This window comes from Peromyscus californicus, unplaced genomic scaffold (genome assembly GCF_007827085.1).
Source record: "Peromyscus californicus insignis strain IS unplaced genomic scaffold, ASM782708v3 Scaffold_5__1_contigs__length_169319896, whole genome shotgun sequence".
Taxonomy (NCBI): Eukaryota; Metazoa; Chordata; class Mammalia; order Rodentia; family Cricetidae; genus Peromyscus; species Peromyscus californicus.
This window is the reverse complement of record NW_026294573.1, coordinates 18,851,620-18,875,340: the sequence shown is the minus strand read 5'-3', so window position 1 is coordinate 18,875,340 and position 23,721 is coordinate 18,851,620. Positions and strand designations below refer to the sequence as shown.

Here is a 23,721-nt window from a genome sequence, read left to right as displayed (position 1 = left end):
CACCTAGATCCTGATCTGGGCGTCAGAGTGGGTCAGACTCTGGCTATGGGATTTTAGGAGTGTGCCTCCATCCTGACCCTTGGGCCCAGTATTGTTGACCCATGGGGTGTAGTAAGGGCCAAGACGCTGAAGGGTTGCTTACCTTTCATAACCCTAACCCTAACCCTAACCCTAACCCAGCCGCCCAGCCCAGAGGTGATTCCAATTGACATCCTCCATGTGAGCTTGAGCTCGGAGGGTTTGACGGACAGGAGGACCTACTTTGTCGGACCTACTTTGTGCTGGCGGCTATATCCAGCTCTGTGATATACACCCACATGGTCACTGGTTATTTCTGAACCCCTTGCAGGTCAACAGAGGCAGTTTTCTTTTAGTTCATGAATAGCAGGACCTGGAAACGCCCTAATGGGCAATCATGACGGTGGCAGGTAAATCCCCCAGTCATGTGCTTAGACAGGCCCTACCTGGATCCAGCCCCCCCCCCCAAGTCCCCTCTCCCACCTGCCCTGCCCTCACCCCTCCTGGGCGCTGTAGGCTGGAGAAGTGCAGGTTGGGAATAAACAGTACAGGCTGGGTCTCCAGGTCAGCTTCTGGCCGCAGGTATGTGGTCTCATTGCCCCTGAACCCCGACAGCAGGCAGCCTTTGATGCCTGCTGGGGAAAAGAAGCCATTAAACTCAGGGGTCCCTTCCACACAACCCCCTGACCAGCTTCTCTGGCCTCCTTCCCTTAGGCTCACCCCAGGTGGCCCTGTCCACTGACCATTGTTGCTGGAGTCCGGGCATTTGACCTTCCTTCGAAACTGCTTCCGCTCATCATCTCGCATCTTCCTCTCTGCTCCCTGCAAAGAGGGGTGGTGCTCACCAGGGGCCGGGGGCGGGGCCGGGGCTGGTCAGGGGTTGCTCACCAGGGGCAGAGGCGGGGTGGGGAGGAGGGGGGGTGAGGTGTGTGTGTGTGTGTGTGGGGTGTGTGTGTGGGGTGGGTTGGGTGGGGATGGGGGGGTTGGATGGGGGTGGAGGATGTCCACAGCTGCTATTTTGCATCTTAAATATGGGCCAGGCCACAGGGAAAGTGGGAAATGGGAAGGTACCAGCATATAGCCCAGCTTCCTGAAGTCAGCTCAGGCCTTGAGAGAGATGGGGAAGAAGGAAGCATATAGAGTCAATGAAGATGTGGGGGACGAGGGGGGACTGGGGGGAGTGAGAGGGAGAGGTGAGTAGGAATGAAGAGTTCTAATGGAGAAAAAGGAGCCATGGACCCAGACTCGCAGATCCCTGCAGAGAGGGGGCGTAAATACAGATGTGGAGACAGATCCCTGTGGAGAGGGGGCAGAAATACAGATGTGGAGACAGATACCCAGAGGAAAGCAAGGGACAGAGAGGGACAGGCCTCTCAGAGGAGCAGGTGGTGTCTCCTGTCCTGTCCCCACCTTATCACAGAAGATCTTGATCTGGCAGACGGCACGGTGTACCAGGCGCTCGGTGCCTGCCCCACAGTCATAGGTATCAATTTGCAAGTTCAGGGGGACACCCTTCACCCCCTTCTGTGAGGAGAAGTCTGTGCTCAGACAGTTGACACCGATGAACACCTGGGGACAGAGTGGGGAGATGGATAAGTGGCCTACTCAGACCTGTGTGTTCAATGAATACCCTTCAGCCATCTTGGGCTCTGCAGGCAAGCATCACTATCCATCCCTCTTCCCTTTCACAGATGGGAAGGGGGTGCTGCCAGTGGAGCCAGGTTGGTATGCCCCTTCTAGCTCACTGAGGGCACCCCACCCTGGGAGGACACTAAGGGTCCTTTGAGGACTGTAGATCTGAAGGTTTGTTTCTCCGCAGCTTGGAGCAAGTTAGGAACACAGCTTTCCTGCTAAGCCAGGCACACAGAAGATGACAGAGCCCCTTCACCTAATGACCAATCACAGGCAGCATGGGATGCTAGCACTTTCTGTTTAGGTAGATCCATGCCATCTGTGGCCAGTGTTCCCCCCAGTTATCTCTAGTCTACAGCTCTGGAGCAGAGACAGAAGTGTTCCCACTCCCCAGGGAGTTGGGGTCCATGAGCCTGGACCTGGACCCACTGATCTGCGGTGGGAAGTTTGCCAGCGTGTGGCTTGGGCAGACTCTCTTTTACAGATGGGGATGAGTAAATGGATCCTGTGAGGCTGGGAGAGTTCACACTTACTCTTGTCAAGCAGGGACACTGGCCATTCCGGTGAGGGGATGGTTCAAAGTCTACCTACAGCCTGTGTTCTCTCAAGGACAGCCTGGGGCCTGTCTCGGCCCTGGCAGGCTGGGGGCCAGACCCTACTGCTCTAGTCTGGGCTTGGTCTCTGGGACATTTCCCTTGGAAACAGCCCTGACCTGAATGGTGGGAATGGGGGGGGGGCATCTCCACAGACCCCCTCGGTCACAGGCTTCAGGGAAGCTCCCCTCACCCCACCCAGCTGTGATGCAGCTTCCACCAGCTCCCAGCTTGCACTGAGACCCAGGCCTGGGGGTATGAAGACTATGAGAAAAATCCTCACCGAAACCCACTTCTCCCTTCCCATGAAACTCTCCCACCTCCCTGGCCCACCCCTCCCTTCCCACCTCCCATGACGGGCAGGCTCCTCCTCTAGCCCCTAGCTCTGTCTGAATAACAACCCCAGCTGGACCCTACTCTTGTTCCCATGTCTTCTCTATGTCACCCCAGGGGAGGAAGGGGTCCTCAGATGCCTTTGGGATGAGTGGTCCCAGGCCCAGTGGGTGTGATCAACCTGTTCAGGGTGAGGAAGGACAGACTGGAGAGAGGTCACCAGACCCGGAGGGCCAGGCTGGTGCCCTTTCCACACAGCTCTCTGCTCAGAAAAGCCATAAATGCCCAACTGGTGATAGACTCAGGTGCCTGTGTGGGAAGACCACCTGGGTTCAAGCTGCCATGAAGGAAGCCAGTGGCCTCCCTCTCCCTGGCTTCTCACTCGACTGACCCCATGGCTATGCCTTGTTCTAGCCTCTCAGACGTGGGAGTGGGAGCTCAACCACAGCCCACAGACTCTAAGAAGCCAATGTCTGGGATCAAGCCCTCCCTGCCACTTCTGCGCCCCGGGTCAGCATGCTACCAGGGCCTTTGAGCCCTATTCTGATGGATGGGCAGGCTGAGTTGCTAAACTGACATCTGTCAGGGTCACGTGATCCCCCTCACAACCACTCAGCTGGGGCTATAAGCTCAACAAAGCGGCATGGCTTCTGAGGGGAGGGGCTGGGAGCAGGCCAGCTTGTCAGCCCAGAGCCTGTGCCTCTGGTGCCTGTGAATGCCACCACCTCCCTGTGTGTTCAACACAGTGGATATCAGCACCCTGGGGCCCCTCCAGCCCTCCCAGGCATGGTCACTCCACCCAAGCCCACACTGACCTTGGCCTCCTCATTGACATTCCACACAAAGGACAGCGCATTGTAGGCCACCTCCTCGATGTGCTGGACTGTGTTAAAATTTTCTTTACAGTCGGCTGAAAGGGCAGGAGACCCAGGTCAGAGGGAAAGGGATGAGGATGCTGTGGGGAGGGGAGCTATGAACTGGACCTTACTCTAGCAAGGACCTGCACCCGACCCCCAAGCTGTGGTTTAGAGGTTTCGTGGGAAGTGTGACACAGAAGATCTCTTAGATAATGCATCAGGGACAGCGTAGCAAGGGGCGTGGAGCAGGGCAGCGGGGTAGGAGTAGAGATCCTAGCGGCTGTCATTTATGAAATACTGATACAAGGCAAGCCTCGGTAAATCCTCCTAACTCTGAATATTCAGTTTACATAGGATGAAAGTAGGGCTCAGAGAGGTTGGGTTTCTTGCTCAGGGTCACACAACTCATGAAAGGCAGAGCAAGGAGCCCACTATCTGGCTCTTAAGCCCATTTTCCTAATTGCTCCTTCATCCAGCCTCTCCGGAATCTCCTTGAATAGTCTCCCATCTGTACACAGCCAGGCAGCTAGCCACCACGGACAGTTGGATAAACTGAAGAGAGGGGACGTTGTCATAAAGGCATGCAGAAAAGGATGGAGCCATGTGGGAGTGATCCAGGGACAAGGTGTCCCTGCCAACCCTCTTTAAAAAAAAAAAAAAAAAAGACCGATTCTCATGTAGCCCCAGACCGGCTTTGAACTCTGTGTAGTCAAGATGATCCTCCTGCTTCTACTTCCCAAGTGCAGGAATTCCAAGTCTATACCACCATGCCAGCTTTATTCGGTGCTGGGGATGCAACCCAGGGCTTCCTGCATGCTAGGCAAGCATTCTGTCAGCTGAGCTACCAGTTCAGCCCCACTGCTGTTCCCCACGGTGGCCAACATCACTATTCACTGGCACCGTCCGGGTCCCATGTCCTGTCTATCCCAGAGCGAAGCAGAAGAGAATGCCTGCTGTGTCCATCAGAGGACGCAGTCTCCTGCACTGTGCCCTGCTGGGTTTGATCTGGGGCAGGAGAGGGAAGGGGCGCAGGAGGAAAGGCTTGGGGTTCACGCTCACCCACGTCGATGACTCGCTGCTTGGCGGTGGGCTGCCGGGAATGCCAGTGCCTCCAGAAGCGTAGCTGCTCTACCGGGACCTTGTCGTTATCGAACACAACCATCACCACGCTCTGCAAGTGCGGCGGCCATGTCACCCTGGTCTGAAGGTCCAGGCACCAGGCTCCCTCCCAGAGCATGGCCCCGCATCCCGCTTTATCTGACACTCAGTGTCCCCCCCAACACACACAAAGATGCTCACCAGCGCCCCCTTCCCAAGCTGCCCCACACACCTTGACTTTGCTGGAGGACAGAGCGAGGCCTTTACCTCCCGCTGGGGTGCGCAGAGTGACCGGATAGAACTGACCCTTGTTGAGGTAGGCCATGGGTGACTCGCCCGCTTTGATGTGAATGGCTTTGGGGGACCCCAGGGTGTATTCAAAGTCGCTGTGGGGAGTGAGAGGACGGTGAGTCAGGCTCCAGGCAGGGGTGTCCTGGAGCATAGGGCAGGGGCCTGGATCTGTGGTAGGCTTGCTGTGTAATCTAAGTCATTTTCCTGTGTGTGTGGGGTCTATTTAATGGCTCTGTTGGGTCATATTCTAGTTGGATAAAGGAGGTCCAAAGAAAACCAGGGAGAACCAGAATAGGGACAAAGCCATGGGGGACTAAGGACAGCTGAGCCTCAGTTTTCTTTGTCCTGGGAGGGTTGAGAGATGGTCTTACTATGTAGCTCAAACTTGCTAGGAATTCAATATTTAGTCTAGGCTGGCCTCAAACTCACTATGAAGCCCATGTTGCCTTAAAACTCATAGCAATCCTCCTGGTTCTACCTCTCAAAGACTGAAGTTACAGGTATGTGTCTTCTAACAGGGTGCTGAGCTTAGAGTCCCCTGTCACTGCCCGGGAACAGGCTGTAGATGCCTAGTACGTTTCTAGGGATACTATGGAGCTGTCTTCAGCCTCCTGCTCAAACAGCCAAGGGTCCTAGGAAACCAATTTACCTCTTGAGGCTAGGATAATCCTCTGGACATGGGGGTTCCGGGGATGTTTTCAGGATATCGGGGAAGAGCAGCGACTATAGAGAAACAACCACAAGAGAATAAATGACCAGGTTCAGATGGCAGGGTCTCAGCCCAGGGCTGCACACACATGGCCACACAGGGTGTGCAGCGTACAACTTGGACACCAGTATGTGGCAGCCCAGCCTTAGGTCTAGAACTTTCTCCCATCAATTGCAAAGCTCTGATCTTCTGTCTTCTCTCCTTATGTGCATGCACACATATATCCAGGGGCACTGTGCGGGTTCAGGGGCAAGCCCTCACCTCCTGTGGGTCATCTTTGAAGGTGCTGTCTGGCTGCCAGCGCTGTGTGGGTGGCACCCCGTGAATGCTCTCAAATAATGAGTTGAGGGACCCATTGTCATATATGTCACTAGTGGGCAAGAGGTAGCTGTCCATGGAGCCGGCTTCCAGCTTGCTTGGACCTGGGGGGAGGGGAGTGGTCTTGCCGGGGGTCGGTACCGCCCCCTCCAAGCCTAGTAAGTTGTTCTTCTTGAGGTGGTCCGTGTAGTCTGGGCTTCCAGACACATTCTCTGTCAAAAATTTCATGAGGTGCGTGGGGCTCTCGAGAGGGGCAAGATCTGGCTCGTAGTCCATGCTGTGGTAGAACCTGGGGGGAGAGACAGTAAAAGTGAGCACACGCCTCCTCTGCAGGCTGGACTGATGGTGACCCCATGTAAGGTTTACCACTGTCCCCCCGCATGTGAGACACTGGACCCCACGCAGGCCAGTTGGCCACAGAGATGAAAGGAGGAAGGAATGAGGACTGGTGTTCTCTCAGGCCCTGGCTTGAGGGGACATCCTGCTTTCGTTAACACACAGCTAGTTAACTTAAAACACTGCAAGTTTAGCCGTTTGTTTCTGAGCCAAATGCTCTTGTGCCAAAATGTCCCCACTTCAACAGCTGTACTGAGTGGGGTGTGTCTGGGAGGGGGCTGTGTACCTGTGAGACAATGGCCATGTGTTCAGAAAAACGTCAAGTAGAATATACTCAAACCATCAGTGTGGCAGGTATAGCACTGTTGTGAGATATTTGATTCCACTGTCTAAAGATACGTGATTGGTTTAATAAAAAGCTAAATGGCCAATAGCTAGGCAGGAGGTATAGTAGGAACTTCTGGACACAGAGCTCTGGGGAGAAGAAAGGCAGAGTCACCAGCAGATGTAGAGGGAACAGACTTGCAGAAGGAGAGGGAAAAGCCACAAGTCTCTGGCAACACGCAGATGAATAGAAATGTGTTGATTTAAGTTATAAGAGCTAGTAGGACAAGCCTAAGCTATAGGCCAAGCTTTTATAATAATAAGTCTTTGTGTCGGTGTTTTTTGTTTGTTTGTTTTTATTTTGTGAGCTGAAGGCCCAAAGAAAAATCCACCTACATAGGACTGTACGAAAGTTCTTACTTTTTACTTTATATACGTCTATGGAGTTTGAGTATTTTGCAAGAAACAGGCATTGCCCTTGTGGTTGGAAGTTACTGAACTGTAGAATTCATTTAAGAGAGGCCTGTGCACCCAGAACCCTACTCCAGCAGTGCAGGGGAGTGCCTGAGCCAGCTTCTTGCTCACACTGGGCCCCTGGAGAGCTGCAATGGCACCCAAGACATTTGGATTTTCCAGAAGCCACTGGCAGGCCCTATGTAGTGACCTCTGTGAGGTCCCCATTGACCAGGAGAGAGGAAGTGCAGGAAGAGGGGCAGGATTCCGCCCTCTCAAACCCCGGCCCTCACTAGGCCATACTCAGCCTAGGATTCTTTCTGCAAGAACATTGTGGCATAAGGCGTGGATGCCAGGCAAAGGCCAGAAGGCTGGGAATAGAATCCCAGGAGTCACCTGACCCCTTGGAGGAGGGTTTAGAGCCTGGACAGAAAAGCTGCCTCTAAGGCTGTCCTGCTGCTGTGGTTTTGAAGTGTATTTTCAGTAAATACCAACACGCATGGTATGGGGATCTGGCATCTGGTGTGTGTGTGTGTGTGTGTGTGTGTGTGTGTGTGTGTGTGTGTGTGTGTGTGTGTTTATACGTGTTCAAGCACAGCTTTATTATAATTTCGCAAAACTCTTCTGCTGACATCACCAGATTTTTTTTTTAAGATGGGGCCTCACATAGCCCAGGCTAGCCTCAAATTCACTGTGTAGCTAATGATGACCTTGAACTCCTGATTCTCCAGCCTCCACCTCTCAAATGCTGAGATGGCAGGCATGAAGGCATGCACTAGCATATCTGGTTTTATGTGGTGCTGAGCATCGAACCCAGGGCCTCATGCATGGTACACAAGCACTCTACCAACTGAGCTACACTACCAGCTAGGTATCAGTTGTTCTGAAACCTTCCTATTGTACAAGCATAAAGACAGGTAGACTCCAGGCTGGACTGTACACATTGTTTCCTTCTGATCTTAAAGGAAGTTAAAATACAGGAGTCCCAAGAGGTACTGTGTGTGGGTTCCAGCACCGCACCCCTTATGCTTGACAGGCAGACCAGCCTGAATTCAAGGTCCCCGACAGAGCAGAGCAGTGAAGAGTCTAAAGAGGCAGAGGTGGCCTTGAGAAGCCTTACTTCTTTCCTTGGTCATTTCGGCCGCCGGTGCTGGAGGACAGTATCCGCTTGTCCTTGGGACCCTGGGAGGAGAAGAAGGAAAGATTGACAAGTTGTTCTTGGCTGGGACCTGGCTATTGGGAGCCTCCTACCTTTCAGGGACTGAGGCCAGGCCCTGGAATGCTTGGGAGAAAATAGTTCAAGCTGCCCAGTGCTCTAGCCACCACTGAGACTGAGCCCCAAGCGACAGGGGGAAAGTACTTCCCTGAGCTTTCTAGTTGAGAACATGGGAGTGAGAGTCAGACTTGCCTGGCTGACTTACCTCACCATTTAAAAGTGCTGTGACTTTGGATAAATGGCTACCTCTCTGAGACTCAGTTTCTTCAAATGTTAAATGGAGGATTATAATACCTGCTTCAAGGAGATTCTAAAGCTATAGATGAATAGAAAAAAGGACACTGGCCCTTTTAAAAAGAGCACGTCGTGTAAGTGAGACCTTGTACAAAATGCTTCTCTCACCACCCTGAGTTTCTATCAACACCATCACTATGGCCTAGGTGGGGAGACCAAGGGCCAGAGCCTCTTCGGTGAGAAGGGTAGACTCCAAGTCCATTTCTCATTCCCTTCATAGATATACTACATGTTGACTGTGTGTCCTTGGGCAAGGCACTTAACATCTCTGGACCTCATATCCTCACGTGTAAAAGACACAACTAGCCCTGAAAAGAACTGTAGGTGCTCAGGGCAGTCTAGGGGCAAAGGCACAGCCCTGGAAGCGGCCTCTTGCACGGAATTTTATTTTACAATCCAGCTTCACCCTGTGAACCCCAGACTGGGATCTGAAGATGGATGGAGAATTCTGGCTTCCATCATGGCTTTGAGCTGGAGTAGCCATTCAAATTCCCTTCTGTTGACCTGAGCTAGACAGGATCCAGAGACTGCCAGTCTGTGGGTATTTGGCAGGCAAGGGAGCCAGGCTAGCCTGGAATGAGGACCAGAGACAGCCTGGGGCCTTTCCTGTCAGGAACCACATATCTTGGTCTCGCTGGGCCTCTGAAGTCATGAAGAGAATTCACCTTCCAACATGAGTGGGTGAACACCCCCACCCCTCACCCCCACACAAATTGGCTTTGAATGTTTATATTCAGGACCAGCCGTCTCAACAAATCCAGGAAGATTTATTGGAGCAATCCCCCAGTGCAAGAGAGCATTGCTCTCCATGTCAGTTCAGATGCTCAGGTAGGCAGGGCTGCCCAAGCTCCAGGTTAGCAAAGACACTGAGGCCTCACGGATGCTCTGTGAGGATGCAGGCTGTGCTCTGTTAGCCATTTCTGGCCCAGGCACTAGAGGTGGTAGCGGTATGTTGTGAGTCCATATTTGTGACTGATGACTGGTTCAGAGCTGAAAGGGCCCAATGCCCATGCCTGAGAACCAACAGTCCCCAGAGTCTAAGGCCCAAGGGACAAGAAAAGACAGCATTCTGGCAGAGGCAGGAAGGACAGGAAGACACTCAGGAAAAGGAGAGCCCTGCTGCAGGGGATGAGATGGGGGGGGGGGTGCACCAGTGGGTGGGGATGGTGGGAGACTGGGATGACCCAAAGGACAGGGCAGAAAGGATGGCCAGTGGGGATGGTTGCCATGAAGTGTGCTTGGCCAAGCCAGGAATCTATTCAACCAATATGTGCTGTATACCAGGTGACAGGTTGTGTGGGCTGCTGGGGCTTCAGCAATGGTCATGATGTGTGTCTACTCTCCAGGAGCTGTCTTGTAGGGAGATGGAAATGTGTGGGTCCACAGTATTTTGAAGGAAAGGGGTGATATGGAGAATAGAAAGAACTGGTGATATAGAATGGAGACCCAGGAGAACCTCCCACTCCCCATACTATGAGAAAATGAGGTGACATTCATGCTGAGGCCCAGGCGGACAGTAGGATTTAATCAGGAAAAGGGAAATGGCATTTTCAAAGGCCCAGGGTTGAGGGGCTGCTGAGCCCTGAGGCCTGACAGCAGAGACACACTTAGCAGATGGGCTCATGGCCTGAGGTGGCAAGCATACCATATAGTAGTCATAGAGAAAGCTCAGGGCTGCAACACTGTCATCATCCCCATTAACTCTCATCATGGCTTTGGTGGCGGCTGTCAAAGGGTTCTCCAGGTACGTCTTCCAGGCCTCGTCCTCATTAGTGTAGGGAAACTTCTGGAAGCTCACAGGGTCATTCTTTAGCAGTCTCACAGACCTGAAACTGTAGGCAGGTAAGAAGGGTCACTTGAGGATGGAGAGTTGGTGACATGCTTGCCACACAAGCATGAAGGGTTGGGTTCGGTCCCCGGGTTAAAAAACAAAAAAAAGCCAGATGCAGTAGTGTGCTCCTTTAATCCCAGCCTGGGGAACAGGAGACAGCAAGGTCCCTGGGACTCACTAGCCAGGTAGTCTAGTCTAGATGTGAGTTCCAGGTAAGTACCAACCTCAAAAATATGCAAGATGGAGAGTATGTGAGGAATGACAGAGAAGGTGGTCATCTGGCCTCCACATGCATGCACATATCTGTGTGCACCAGCACATGCACAAGCATGTGTACATACTTGCATACATATGTATGCATATGCAAACACAAACACGCAAATAAGAATTATCTCTTCTAGGTTCAGAGGAAGGTCCCCAAGACATAGCTGCTGCCACTGCCAGGAGGTACCAACCCTAGGAACGTGAGACTTCTTCCTCGGCCACCTTAGGCAATGAGCCTCAGATATAGATCAATGCCAAATTGATCTGCTATGCAGAAGCTGCAGACCTGGGGTCTGAAGCCCTCATCTCTGACACAAGGACCATAGTGTCGGCCAACCTTAGAAGGTGTCTGAGAAGTTCCATAGAGTGCTGCCATGGCAATACTGTTCACAGGGAGTCATGGCAACACTCTTCCAGCGAATGAAACTTGCAGACAGTGCGGCATGACTCCTGAGGTTGTCCTGAGACCATGAAAGGCACAGAGCCATGCAGATGATCAAATCAAGAAAAACAGTGAAGGACAGGACATCAGAGTGAGAGAGCTGGTGGGCAGAGCCTGGTCCTGGGGAGTGGCATTTTGCACTGACATGTATAGTAGGTCCCTGAGTAGCTGCTCATGACCAGGCAGAGGCAGGGGCAGCCTGGCACTGTGTCAAGACACCCAGATCAATACAAGGCACTATAGCCCAGGGACAAGCTGCATGTATGGGCTCAAAGAAAGGGATGGAGGCATACAGAGAGCAATGATGATTGCAAAATCAACCTCTAGCAGGGGATGGGATCGGGCAGGTGCAAACCTACTGTTAGTACTCTGGAGGCTGAGGCAGGAGGATTGCAATTCCAGGCCAGCCTGGACTACTGTGTGAAACCCTGTTTCAAAACCAAAAGACAGTGATAGCTTGTCCTTGCTGTGCCCTGGCTGTGTTCGGGCACTGAGCCTACGCACAGTCCGTGCACTGTCCTCAGTGAAGGCACAGCTGTTGTTTCCATTGGTGGAGGAAACAGCTCAGAGAGTGGAGGAGCTTCCAGGGTCCAGTACTGGAGTGGCCTCATGCTCTCAGACTTGAACCAGGGAGAGCGTGGCCAGTTGGTTAAAACACAACTGAGGCCACCCCTAGAGTCTTTTGAGAAAGGGTCCCACATAGCCCAGACTGGCCTCAAACTTGTGTAGCCAAGGATGGCCTTCAGCATCTGATCTTTTCTGCCTCCACCTCCCAAGTGCTGGGATTGCAAGTGTGGGCCACCGTGTCCGGTTCATGTGTTGTTGAGGACAGAACCCAGGGCTTCACCACACTGGGCAAGCACTCTCCTAACTGAGCTACATCCCCAGCCCAAGGGCTTCTGACTCCCTCCAGCTGGGGTAGCTGAGAATGTGAACATCTAAGAGCATCCTTGTTGCTGTTGCCGCCGCTGCTAGCCCCAGGACCACACTTGCAGAATGGCCGGGAATGTGTGGGTGCAGTCACCCGCAAAGCTCTCGTGATCATTTTAGGACACAGGGCACACAGGAGAAGTGGCAAGCGAGAGACTGGCTGCCCGGCTCAAAGATCAAGTGGGGTGTTCGGGTCTGCTGGGGTCCCAGAGCCCCCCTTTCTATAAGGGGCACATGGGTCCGACTGACTCACCCTGCTAGGGTCTTAGGAGCAGCACCGGATGCTATGAAACACAGCATCTGGATTGTTCCCACTCAGCAGCTCTGCCCCTTACAAGTTACTACATGGAGATGACCTTGCTTCACCTAACAGATGTAGGAACTATGGACTCGGACAGAAAAAGAAAACACCTATGATTAGGCAGCCAGTCAACCACCCAATCAGGATTATTATTATTATTTAGAGAGTGTTTTGTGTAGCCCAGGTTGGCCTTAAACTCACTAGGGGTTTAGCTGGGAATGACCTCTTTTATTTACCTCTTAAGTGCTGGGATTATAGGGGTGCACCACCATACCTGGTCTATGCAGTGCTGGGATTATAGCGGTGCACCACCACACCTGGTCTACGCGGTGCTGGGATTATAGGGGTGCACCACCACACCTGGTCTATGCGGTGCTGGGGACTGAACCTGGAGTTTCGTGCATGGTAGGCAAGCACCCTACTAACTGAGCTACAACCCCAGCCCACACCCAGGATTTCAGCTCGGTCTCATCTAGCTGCCAAGACGTGTGCTCTCCACTAGCCACACTGCTCTGTCCTTGACCCAGGTCTTCACCAGAGCAGGAGGCCACCCTGGTGCTGGAGTTGCAGGTGTTGTGCCAGACCATCGGGGGCGGGCAGGGGCCTCTAGAAGTCACTTGCAGGAAGTGCACCCCTTGCTGCCTGAGGTGTCCCTCAGGTACAGGCTTTCACTCGAGTGGAACCGTCAGTCAAGCCGAGCCCAGGCAGTGCGGGCTACAGGAATGATTCCTCTGCAGTTCTCATCCAGGATAGTGTCTACTACCGTCCCGCTGGGCCCCAAGGTGGAGGGGTCTGGGACTCTGAGAGGGAGGCAGCAGGAACTGTCACACAGGAAAGAGAAATGACAGAAACCTTCCTGCTTTAGGAGCATGAAGAGGGAGGCACACCCAAGTTTCTGTTGCTATAAATCAAGAAGCCTTCAGACAGAGTAGTGTGAGGTGGCCCCTCCTCACTGAGCCTGGGGTTAGAGGAATTTACCGAACGTGCCCCTGTCCCTGCCAGGCCCCAGGCTATAGGGAACTCCCTAACTAAGATGGCATGGGACAAGCAGGGGATGTCTGAGGGTCCCTACCTTCCCTGGTCGCCCACTGGTTAGCAAGGCCGACCAGGGCTCACAGTGTTTCTCATTTATGAATAAGGATCGTAAATGTAGGACTGTGAAGACGGAGTACATTGATTCATACTTGAGAAAATGCTTAGCACCCTGCCTGGCACATAAATGCTCAGTGCACACACGCCCTGTCGGCACATAAGAAGCACCTAATGTATGCATACCGCACAGACGCTCAAGGCTGGCTTGGAGCTAGATGCTGAGAGGGTGCTGTATTGCCAGACTGGTCATCCACAGGTCTGGACTCCCGTTCCTGGTCTACTTACTAAGAAATGGCCAGTCTCAGTTTTGTAGGACTATCCATTTTCTGACCCTTTTTGTAAAAGAAAATTTAAAAGGCAACAGAGTCATAACCTAAAACAAAAGAACAGAGTTTTCATATGGGGGTCTTCCTGGGCTACAAGGGTCTCTAATGCTTCCCTTGGGATCCCAAGTCTGACTCCTTAAGAAACAAGCCCCTCAGGTAACTTAAGCATCTATCATAGGCAGACACCATGCCAACTGTTTCTGGGTGGCACTTCATCTGTCACACATCAGCCCTGGGACACGAATGCCACTATCCCCTTTGACAAAAGGAGAAACTGAGACTCGAACAATCACCATCTAAGGGCCACTCAACCAGGAAGTGCGGGGGTGGCTCAACTTGAACTCGGACCTCTTGGACTCCAAGTATCAGCTCTCAGTCCCCGCTCACCTCCACTCTCGATGCCTTTCCTAGTCTGGAAAATTCCCTCCTCTGGAATACACTGAACCAGTTCTCCACAAGGCTCTGAGGAATTTCCCACCCACACAGGCAGGAGGCACGAGCAGGTGAGACAATGATAGGAAGAGTTTCTGGGCAGGAGCTGAGAGCCCTCCAGTTCTGGTGCCCATGCCCGTGTTTGCCACCAGCTGGCCTCACACTTTAAGGATAAGCATTTGGCTTCCTGGATATCTTCACTGTGCATAAGGTCAGCAGAGTTCTGTGCCAAATCCTGACATCAGGATCTGGGCCCTGTGCTCTTTCAAAGACTACGAGGGCCGAGGGCCCAGTGGTGAGGCAGAGCCGAACATGGAAGAAGCTGCTACAGGCTCAATGGGACAGGGCTTCCAAGAAAGAATTAGCCCTTTTCACGAGTGACGGTTCAGAACAAAGGGGAAGCCTATGAGGTCACCTTCCCTAGGTTCTGCCCAGATTCTCAGTTCATGTCCCTGTCCAAAACAGAGAGCGGAAGACCTAGTCAGGAAAGGACTTGTCCTTGGGCCACATTTGTGATGACCTCAGATCTTATCAGGGCACAGCACAGAGAGCCCAGTGCACCATGGGAAGAAGAAACACAAGCTCATGAGTTGGGGAGCTGTGTGTTCTTGAGGAAGGAAGGCACCTAGCCTTCTCGGCTGATTTCCCCATCTATTAAATGGGTCTATTGAACGTTTCCCACGTGCCAGTCAAGGGCTCTTCTAGACCCTGGGAAATCAGCCATGCCCAAGGCAGATAAGGCTCAGCTCCCATGGAACTTTTTGTCTAATTGGAGCAGACAGACTATAAACAGGCAGGTGAGTTAATTTTAGTTCGAGATAAATGCTGGGAAGAATATTAATGAGAACACAGCACTATCACAGAGTCACCCAGGATGGCTACTTTACAGCAGAGTTAATCTCTCCTGGGTTGTTAGGAGAATTATATGCATTAACATAAGAAATGTGCTTATGAGCCTGCCAACAATAATGGCCCTGTAAATAGGCCCTCATCATCATGGCCATCACCCCAGCACTCTAGGATGAGAGTAGAGGGGAGACTGCCTGAGGTCCCTGGATGATCACACACCCCAAACCCTAGGCTGTGAACCAGCTCTAGTCAAAAGACAAGGGAGACAGAATAATAACCCCTTGCCTTGCCTTTCGAAGTCCTTATCTGGCGGAGACTCCTAACACACATGGTGGTTATTATTCCTACTTTAAAGACCCTGAAATAGACAATGGAGACAGGAGGTGACCTGGGAACCTAGAGTAGACAATGGACACAGGAGGTGACCTGAGAATCTGGCCTGGGAACTCCATGGTAAGTCCCTTTTACACCAAAGCCCAGGAAACTGGCATGGTATCCCGTGTCACTTTAGCAAATATTTATCAAGTGACCGTCATGGTCTAGCCCCTGTTCTAGGGACAGCAAGACAGGGTTCCCCTGGTCATCATGGAGGATGAAGACAAGACAGACAGCTAATACCAAATAAGTGAAGAACATGAAGCCAGAGGCCTTGTGACTGCCTGAGTTAATGATGGATGTTTACTGAAAAAGAGGTGGAGGGTACAGGGAGAGAAGCAAGGTCAAAGGTCTCAGCCTGGGCCTGGCCCTAGCCCTACTGTGTGCTGGGTGTGAGGCAGGTGCTTTGCATGTATTGTCTAGATTCAAGGAAGGCCAGCCGGGACTGGGGAGGAACCTCAAGTCCAGGATTTGATAATCCCTCTCATTTGCATAGTGTGGTGTTTTTTCAACACATACCCGTCATCCATCTGTCATATCTGAGGTCCTGTAATGTGCCTGTAAGGTAGGGAGGGAAGATATGACTGTCCCAATTTGATAGCACAGAAAACACCCATGGACAGGGCTCCTGATCCGCGTAAAGTCACCTGCTGGTACTGACACATCAGACCTGAACTAGGATGGCCATGTCGCCGCATCCAGAGCCTTCACCAAGCTGCTGGCCAGAGCCTCCCATCCCATCTTCTCCAGTGGAAAGAGATCTGAAAAGCTGATGAAGACAGAGATCTTCAGGCCTGGCTGCTAAGGCCTCTTACTGGCCAGCAGGGGTGTGCAATCCGCCTGGCCGGGGTTCCGAGGCAGTAGAGCCTTCCCCCGGCACTGGAGGGGTGCAGTATCAGCTGTCTCATGTCCAGTCAGTCTCATGCCGTGACTCACGCACGTCCCAACACGGAGGAAGCTGAGAGCGGAGAAGCACTCCAGCTGTGCTCTGACTCACAGTGGCTCCTGCACTGGGGCTGAACCACTTCAGATCCCCAGGGACACTAAGTAGATGCCACCCCAGCTGCTAGTTGAGACCTTCCTGTGTCATTTCCTTCTGTTAGAATCCTGGCAATTCCAGGTATTGGCAGCCCTTAGACACGAAGTCCCAAAGAAGTGGTAAGACCTAAAAACACACAACGCAGAAAGGAGTCTAGAAGCATCTCATCCTGTTCTGAGGTCAATAACTGTACATGTCACAGGCATCTCAGTAATCCGGTGTGCGTTTAGCAGAGTGGGAGGAAGGCTACCGCCCAAGGGGGCAGCCTCAAGCCTCACCTATGGAGTACCTAACCCAGGAGAGATTGGGCAAGCTGGGTTCCAATTCCCTAAGCCTAAGGAGGAAGAGTTCCAGGGGCCACCCGAACTGGGTGTTGACACCCAGATACACCCAGTTAGTGACTTGCCAAACCCAGCTGTGAGCCACCCAGCTTCATCAGCAGTAATCAATCACACTCACCAATCACCCACAGGGACGCCCTATCACGACGGCTCACAGAGGAATCATTTTCCAGCCAGCCCCACGCAAGGTGTTCCTGAGCATGACAGGGGCGCCCCAGGGTTCTTGTGCTTGCCAGTGGCCCATCTGGTTTTCTGGCTGCACATGTTGTGAAATGTGCCTTGCCCACATGAAACGGGGGCTCTCTGGGGTGCTCTCACTGGGGGAGATAGTGGAATACAGAACATGAATGTGTGGCAGCCCCAGTGTGAATGAGGTAGCACATGCCTATCTGGTTGGAGGGGTGTGCCCCAATGCTATTCGGACCCGGGTTCCAGCTTTGCCTTTGCTGTGTGACTTTTAGCAAGTGACCTGACATTTCTGTACCTTTGTGGGAAGATGAGAGTGAGAATCTCACCAAGTGTGATGATAGGGATCATTCATTCAGGAACCACTAAGGACCAAGTGCCAGCTAAACTTATTCTACCTGTGGTTTTTCATTTTTACAGTGAGTCCGTGAAGTATCGATAGTGAAAGATGCAGTGAGATGATGCGGGTCAAGTGCGAGTATGTAATGATACAAACTGTTACTCCATCATCACCCCAGCGCTCCTGCTGAACGGTCATCCCAGCCCCGCTTTCTCCCTCAGACGGGTCATCTCTTTCTGGAAGCCGGCTGGCTTCTTGGAGATGCCAGGCTAAGTGGTAAGAGCACAGGCCACTTCCTCCTCTGGATCTAGGTGGGCAAGCTGATGGAGGCCAGGTTCCAGATACATGGCCGGCTGCGTTCTAATTAATTACATGCCGTTTCTTAATTATACCAGAAACTCGCTTTCTGCCCTTTGAAAAACTCTCCCCTGTATGGGAATTTTTCTTTTACACTCTGTTCCCTTGGCTCCTGATCTGATTTTTTTTTCTTTCTCTACTGTCCAATAGAGGTGTGGGAAAAAAAATTGAAATCTACATCTCAATCAGAGAGCTGCACCTCTTCCTTCAGTTACTCACTGATTCATTCAACAAACATTTGCGGAGGGTTATTCTGTGATGAATGGCGTGTGCTGAGTGCTGGGGACACAATGCTGGCTCTACCCTCCTGTGTCCCCAGTTCTTGATGGCTCTTTGAGAAGACTCAAGGGAATAACTCTACATGAATGCATATGCATATATATGTATGCATGTGTGTGTGTGTGCATGCACATGTCTGCTGTGCAATATCATGTGTGTTCAGAGGACAGATTACAGGAGGTAGGTCTCACCTTCTATCATCTCGGCCTAGAAACTGAACTCAGGCCATCAGGCTTGGTGACCAGTGCCTTAAAGGTCGAGCCTTTGTGGGAGGCAGATGGAGAAGAGCGAGGGAGAGAAGTCAGGGAAAGGAACTGAATGATGGCCCCTGGCCTTCTCACCCACGTACTGAGAGGTGGGTGGTTTTTTGTTTTTTGTTTTTTTTAATTACTGTTTTATACATGCAGAAACTGATATGAAGAGTTTGTTACCAATCCACAAACTGTAGAGCTGGGCTTTAAACACACAGGCGTGACCCTGTGTGTGTATGTGGGGGGGCGGGGAGGGTGCACACGCTCTTGCTCTAGGTCTGCTGACTCAGCAGTGACACAGCAGGACTGTGGCCAACCTGGGAACCTCCTTTCCCTAAAAGTCCTCTACCTGGTGTTCTAGGCCAGTGGTTTTTAATACTCGAACACACATCAGAATCACCTGCAAGGCCTGTTAAAACAAATGATGGCCAGCCCCACCCCCAGAGTTTATGATTCAGTACATCTAGGGCAGGGCTAAGAATTTGCATATCCAAGTTCCCATGTGAGGATGAGCCAGGGACCTCTTTTATTTATTTAGTTACTTTCAGTGGTGGGGCTGGGGTTTGAGCCCAGCACCTTGTACTGCCAGGCAAATGCTCTAACTGAACTACACTGCCAGTCACAGCAGCTACATTCTGAGAATGGTGTTCTGAATGAGCCAATAATAATTATTTCTTACAGATAATAACTCTCTCTTCCCTTGCCTCATTTCAAAAGTTACACAGGCTTGTAAAACACAAGTATAAAAAAATGTGACTCGGGTGTGGTGGCACACACCTGTAATCCCAAACCCTGGCAAAGCTGAGGCAGGAGGATCACGAGTTGAAAGCCAGCCTGAGCTACTTAGTTCCAGACAGGGTACACAGAGGCACTGTCTCTTATACAAGGAACCTACAGAAAAAACAAAAAGCAGGGAATTGATCTACATTCTTATACTTAATGTCTAGGCATAGAAGCTTTAGTTTCTGGTTGGGATCCAGGTGAGACCCCAGCTCTTCCAGGAGATCTTGGCTAGTCAGTGTCCCTTGACATGCCCATCCCTCTTGAGGTTACAGAGAAGGACGAATGAGACGTGCTGATCAAGCGCTTGTTAGGTCGTCTAATGTGTAGTCGGGGACCTGGGCTCGGCCACTGTCCCTCTTTTTGTCTGAACCTCGCGCAAGGCTTGGGAAGTTGGCGGGGACTGCACCGGTCAGCGCGCTTCCCAGACCGCGCGTGCGCGCAGCCACTGCCGTTACTACCACCACTACCCCGCCCCCGCTCCGCCCCGTTTTACAGCCGGAGCTTGATGAGGGCTTTTAACTTTTCATTCACCAGCCCCGTAACTCCGACTTTTAATAACACACCTCCTGCACGACAAAAATTTGCTCCTGGCAATCATGGTTTCGACCACAAAACCGCAGCGGGGCGGCGCTCCGGGTTAACTCTTTCAGCTCTGAGGACCGGGGTGGAGGGGGTACGTTGTGAGCCCTCTAGCCTTGGGCCTTCCTCCGTGGTCATTCTCCAGTCTCTGTTCCCGATAGCAGAGGGCTCAGGCTGCCGGATGCAGAGGCCAGGGTGCTGAGGCCAGGGTGCTGAGGCATGGTATCCTCAGGATGCACCAACTGTATACCAGTGGTGGTGAAGCCCTCCATCTCAGCAGGTGTCTTGGACAGCCTTGAACACGGTAGGACACTTAGGAGAGTCCAAAGAGGCCAATAGTCACCAGGGATCTGGCTCTCAAGAGAGCCACAGTCTCCGGACTAGCCTGACGGCCCATTTAACCAGGCCCGTGGTGGGCATTGTGCGAGACCAGGCTGTGTTCCCTGAGAAGCCAGAAGTCTACAGCCCCAGGAACCCTCGCCTGCCGCCTGCTCTCGCCGCCCGCCGCCAGGTATTGCTAGGCTGCGGGCTGGAAGCACCAGGGGGGCTGGCAGAGGCGCCAGGCACTGGGCCTGACCACATGAAAGGCCGGGTGCTCACCACCCACCAGCTGCCTGGAGCTGGTTTCTGACTACACTGCCTGGCCTTTCCAGGGCCACCTCCCACCGGAGGAGGCCTGGGAATGGGGCTAGTGGGGCCAGGTGGTCCACTACCGAAGTTCAGCGTTCCCCTGCCAGGTAGGTGTGTTCATAGTCCCCGTTTTACTAGTGAGGATGCTAGAGTCAGGGAGGGCAAACTCATTCAACTTGACTTGAAGCAAATTCAAACCTGACTTTTCACCATTGCCCCAGGGCCGACAAAGTCGTTCATTCTCTGAGGGATGGAGATGGCTGCTTGGCCTAACATGATTTCTAGGCAAGGCTCTTCAAGACCAAGGTGGCGGCGGCGGCGGCGGCGGCTGCGGCGGCGGCAGCGGTGGCAGCAGCTGCCACCACCGCCGCCGCTCAGAACTTGCAAGCCAAGCAATTCACACACACACACACACACACACACACACACACACACACACACACACACACCAGCCCTCAGGGTCAGCCATTGTAATTGCAAATAGTAGCTTCAAAGTTGGCCTGCAATTACTCACAGGTACAGGCTTCCAGGAATGGAGAATCCTCTACTGTCAGCTGATTTGACTTCAAACCCAAACCATTAAGGACAAGCAGAAAAACCTTCTGTTCAAATAGGCCAGCTTCAGGACACATACCCCCTAAGGAGCAACCTGAATAGATTGTCTGCAGTCTTGGCAGCTTTAATTGGCATTCTAAGTCGTGCTGGGGACATACCTCAAGTGCGTTCATGAGTGTGTGTGTGTGTGTGTGTGTGTGTGTGTGTATTTTCAAAGTATGGGGAAATAAAAAGCAAGAGGGTTCAGAAATGCCCAATTGCTCATTCTTCCATGAAGTGAGGGTGGCATTATTAGCATGCTCCTTACAAAGCTTTAAAGCAATGGCTATTCTAAAATTAAATCCCTTAACAACTCTATAAGCACTACTACTGGTCACAATCTATGGGTAAGGAGACTAGGGCTTGGGTAAAGTGACTTGCCCAAAGTCACTCAGGTAATAAGTGAGGAGTGGGGACTTGAACCCAGGTGCCAGTACAGTGCTTCTACTTTTACTTAGTTGTGGTCCAATTGTCAACACATTGTACCAAGAATCCATTCAAAAAGAAATCTGATGCTGGCCACATAATCACTATGTGGTTCACATAGTGACTGTAGCTGGTAAATGTAGACACCATTGTGAATGGAGCTGGCCGAGCCAGGCACACCTAAGAGCTCCCAGGTATGCTGGAGTCCTGTCTGCATTAGGATCCACCAACTCTTCTGTCTTTAAGCGTTTAAATTCTTAACCTGCTGAGGAAAAGCTCCAAGGAGAGAGACCAAGATAGGAAGGAAACAGAACTGTTCAACTCTCCCATCTGCTCACGCACCTCGAAAGATGGGAGGAAAGGGAAGTTGGTGTTGAAGAACTCCGGCCTTTCCTGCTAGCTCCCTGTCCACACCCTAACCTTATCCCATCCTCTCTAAGTCTGGACCTGAAGCAGAGGCCCGGAGTGAGGTCAGCATCAGCCAGTCGGGAATTCTGAATCCCAGATGTGGGCAGGAAGGCACCTGCCAGGCAACACAGATGACCTCACCGAAAATCACTCCTCGGCTTCCCCAGTTTTAGAACTACCGTATCTGCCTCTGGGTAAAACTGACCACATTTTATTGAACTCAGCTTCAGACCTGGCTCTTTGGTAAGCATTTTACAGCTTTCAGCACACTTAAGAATCCTACAAAAACGTTCTTGTTCCCATTTTTCAAATGAGGAAAACGAAGCTCAGATAAGTCGAATGACTTGTTCAAGAAAGAACAGCTTGGGAGGGACAGGCGCTGGGTTTGAACTTCAGGAAAACCACTACAGAGAAGTGTAGAACTTCAGAAAAGCCACTACACTGTCGTAGCCTCTCTTGGGATTGTTCCAACTCAACAAACAAGTACCCTTAGAGAAACCCAACTCTTTGCCTAAGACAGCTCCGAGAGCCGCCTCAAAGAAGTTCCCTTTGGCAAGAGGAGAGAGAGCGTCCACGGGGCTGAAGTGTCTCTGATTTCCAAGGCCCCTTCAGAGTATCAAAACACCATGCCAAAATTCACAGTTTCAGTCAGCCCTGTGTTTCTCTTCCTCGAAACTGCTCAGCCCAGAGAGAAAGAAAAATTATTTTCCCAGGGAAACAGTCAGCCCTAGATAGAGAGCTGAACGTGCCTCAACACGCCAGGGCAGGATCGTCAGCCCATTCATTCACCCTTACAAATTGCCGTGTGAATCCTGGCGCCGGCCTCCCTGCTCTTCCCTCTGCAGGAAACCCCAGCCAGCCTCGGTGTGCTGGGGAGGCCGGGAAGCCCGGCATCCACCGCTTTACTCACTCAAGTTCATTCGACATCTTCCTTGTCCGAGGTCGGGCTCCAGCGATCTTGCTCCAGGTACCCAGGCGCCGCTGCCTGCTGGCCTCTAACTCGCGGCTGACATGGACATGCCCTCCCTGCCCGGGGAAGTGTTTGATTTCTGTTGAGCTGTGGATGTGGAGGTTTTGCTGACAGCGGCTCCCTGCGGCGTTGGCGCTGATTGGCTGTGGGCACAGGTGCCGACTGCAAGTACTTCGCAGCAGGTGCAGCTGTTAACGCTTGGCCCAGCAGCAGGGGCGGAGCTCTGGGGGGCTGACCGGGTGGAGCTGGCCAATTCCTTCCTTGCTGAGGGGCTGAGGGGGTGGGGACCAGGGAGGAGGGAGGAGACAGACGTCGGGAAGGAACATCGGGACCAGAGGAAAAATACAGAAACAGACAGGTTACTTGGCAAAAAGGAAGGCTCGGCCCACCTCCAGCTCGTATCCTGGATCCCAGAAACATCTCCCCGCAGACATCACATCTCTTTCCATTCACCTTCTCTGCCCTTCTCACAGAAGGGAGATCTCTGCACCCCTTCCTTTTCTTCAGAACTTTCCCCTTAAGGTAACGTTATGGGTTCTAGTTTTGTTATCCAAGTGATTTCTTCTGATTCTCACAGTGACCAGCTAGGGTGGTATTACTGTCAACTCTGCCCCCTCCCCAGCCATGCCCTTTACATGAGAGGGAGGAAATGGAGGAGGGAGGTAAGGGGGCTTGCCTAAGGGTGAGAGCTGGTGTCAGAGCCCCCTCAGTCATCCATGAGACTAGCTGCTCCTTGAGTTGAAGTTGGTGGCCTCAGTCCGCAGGGGACATTTACTGGGTACCTACATGTGCAAGGTCTCACTCTGGATTCTGGGGCAACAGAGGAAACAAATCCCGGTTTCTGCTTGGGAGGAGTTTGCTACCCCCTACCCCCTTCACACACACGAACCCATGTGCGTGCGTGCGTGCGTGCGTGCGTGCGTGTGTGTGTGTGTGTGTGTGTGTGTGTGTGTGTTTTAGGGGTGGGGAAGTAGGGCAGGGCAGCCTTTCATCTTGTGTGATGCCAATCTCAATGGGATGTGGGCAGACCACATGCCTCTGGCCAGCCCAGAAAGGATGGAAAAGTTGAAGGTGGTTGCCTCAGAAGCCTTAGCTGGCTGGCCATTTTAAGTGTTTGGCTCTGTGCTGGGCACTCAGGAGAAATCAGACGCCTTTTAAGTGAAGGGATGGTGGAGGAACGGCCGTGAGCAGTCTGGGGTGGCAAACCCAGAATGCCAGCAAGTG

General features: G+C 52.3%; 1 protein-coding gene across 1 annotated transcript in view; it reads right to left on the bottom strand.

The window, feature by feature from the left end:
* The window catches only part of Grhl3 (grainyhead like transcription factor 3), a 32,336-nt gene extending 9,654 nt beyond the window's left edge, over nt 1-22,682 (bottom strand). The window contains exons 1-11 of the mRNA XM_052718332.1: nt 22,438-22,682; nt 10,118-10,304; nt 8,083-8,144; nt 5,793-6,138; nt 5,472-5,545; nt 4,764-4,917; nt 4,493-4,604; nt 3,392-3,486; nt 1,429-1,587; nt 762-840; nt 517-650 (exon numbers count right to left, since the gene is read on the bottom strand). Of these exons, the coding sequence (XP_052574292.1) occupies nt 517-650; nt 762-840; nt 1,429-1,587; nt 3,392-3,486; nt 4,493-4,604; nt 4,764-4,917; nt 5,472-5,545; nt 5,793-6,138; nt 8,083-8,144; nt 10,118-10,304; nt 22,438-22,454 (1,419 nt within the window). The 5' untranslated portion in view covers nt 22,455-22,682. The remainder of the gene's footprint in view (nt 1-516; nt 651-761; nt 841-1,428; nt 1,588-3,391; nt 3,487-4,492; nt 4,605-4,763; nt 4,918-5,471; nt 5,546-5,792; nt 6,139-8,082; nt 8,145-10,117; nt 10,305-22,437) is intronic.
* Between the last annotated feature and the right edge of the window lie 1,039 nt (nt 22,683-23,721).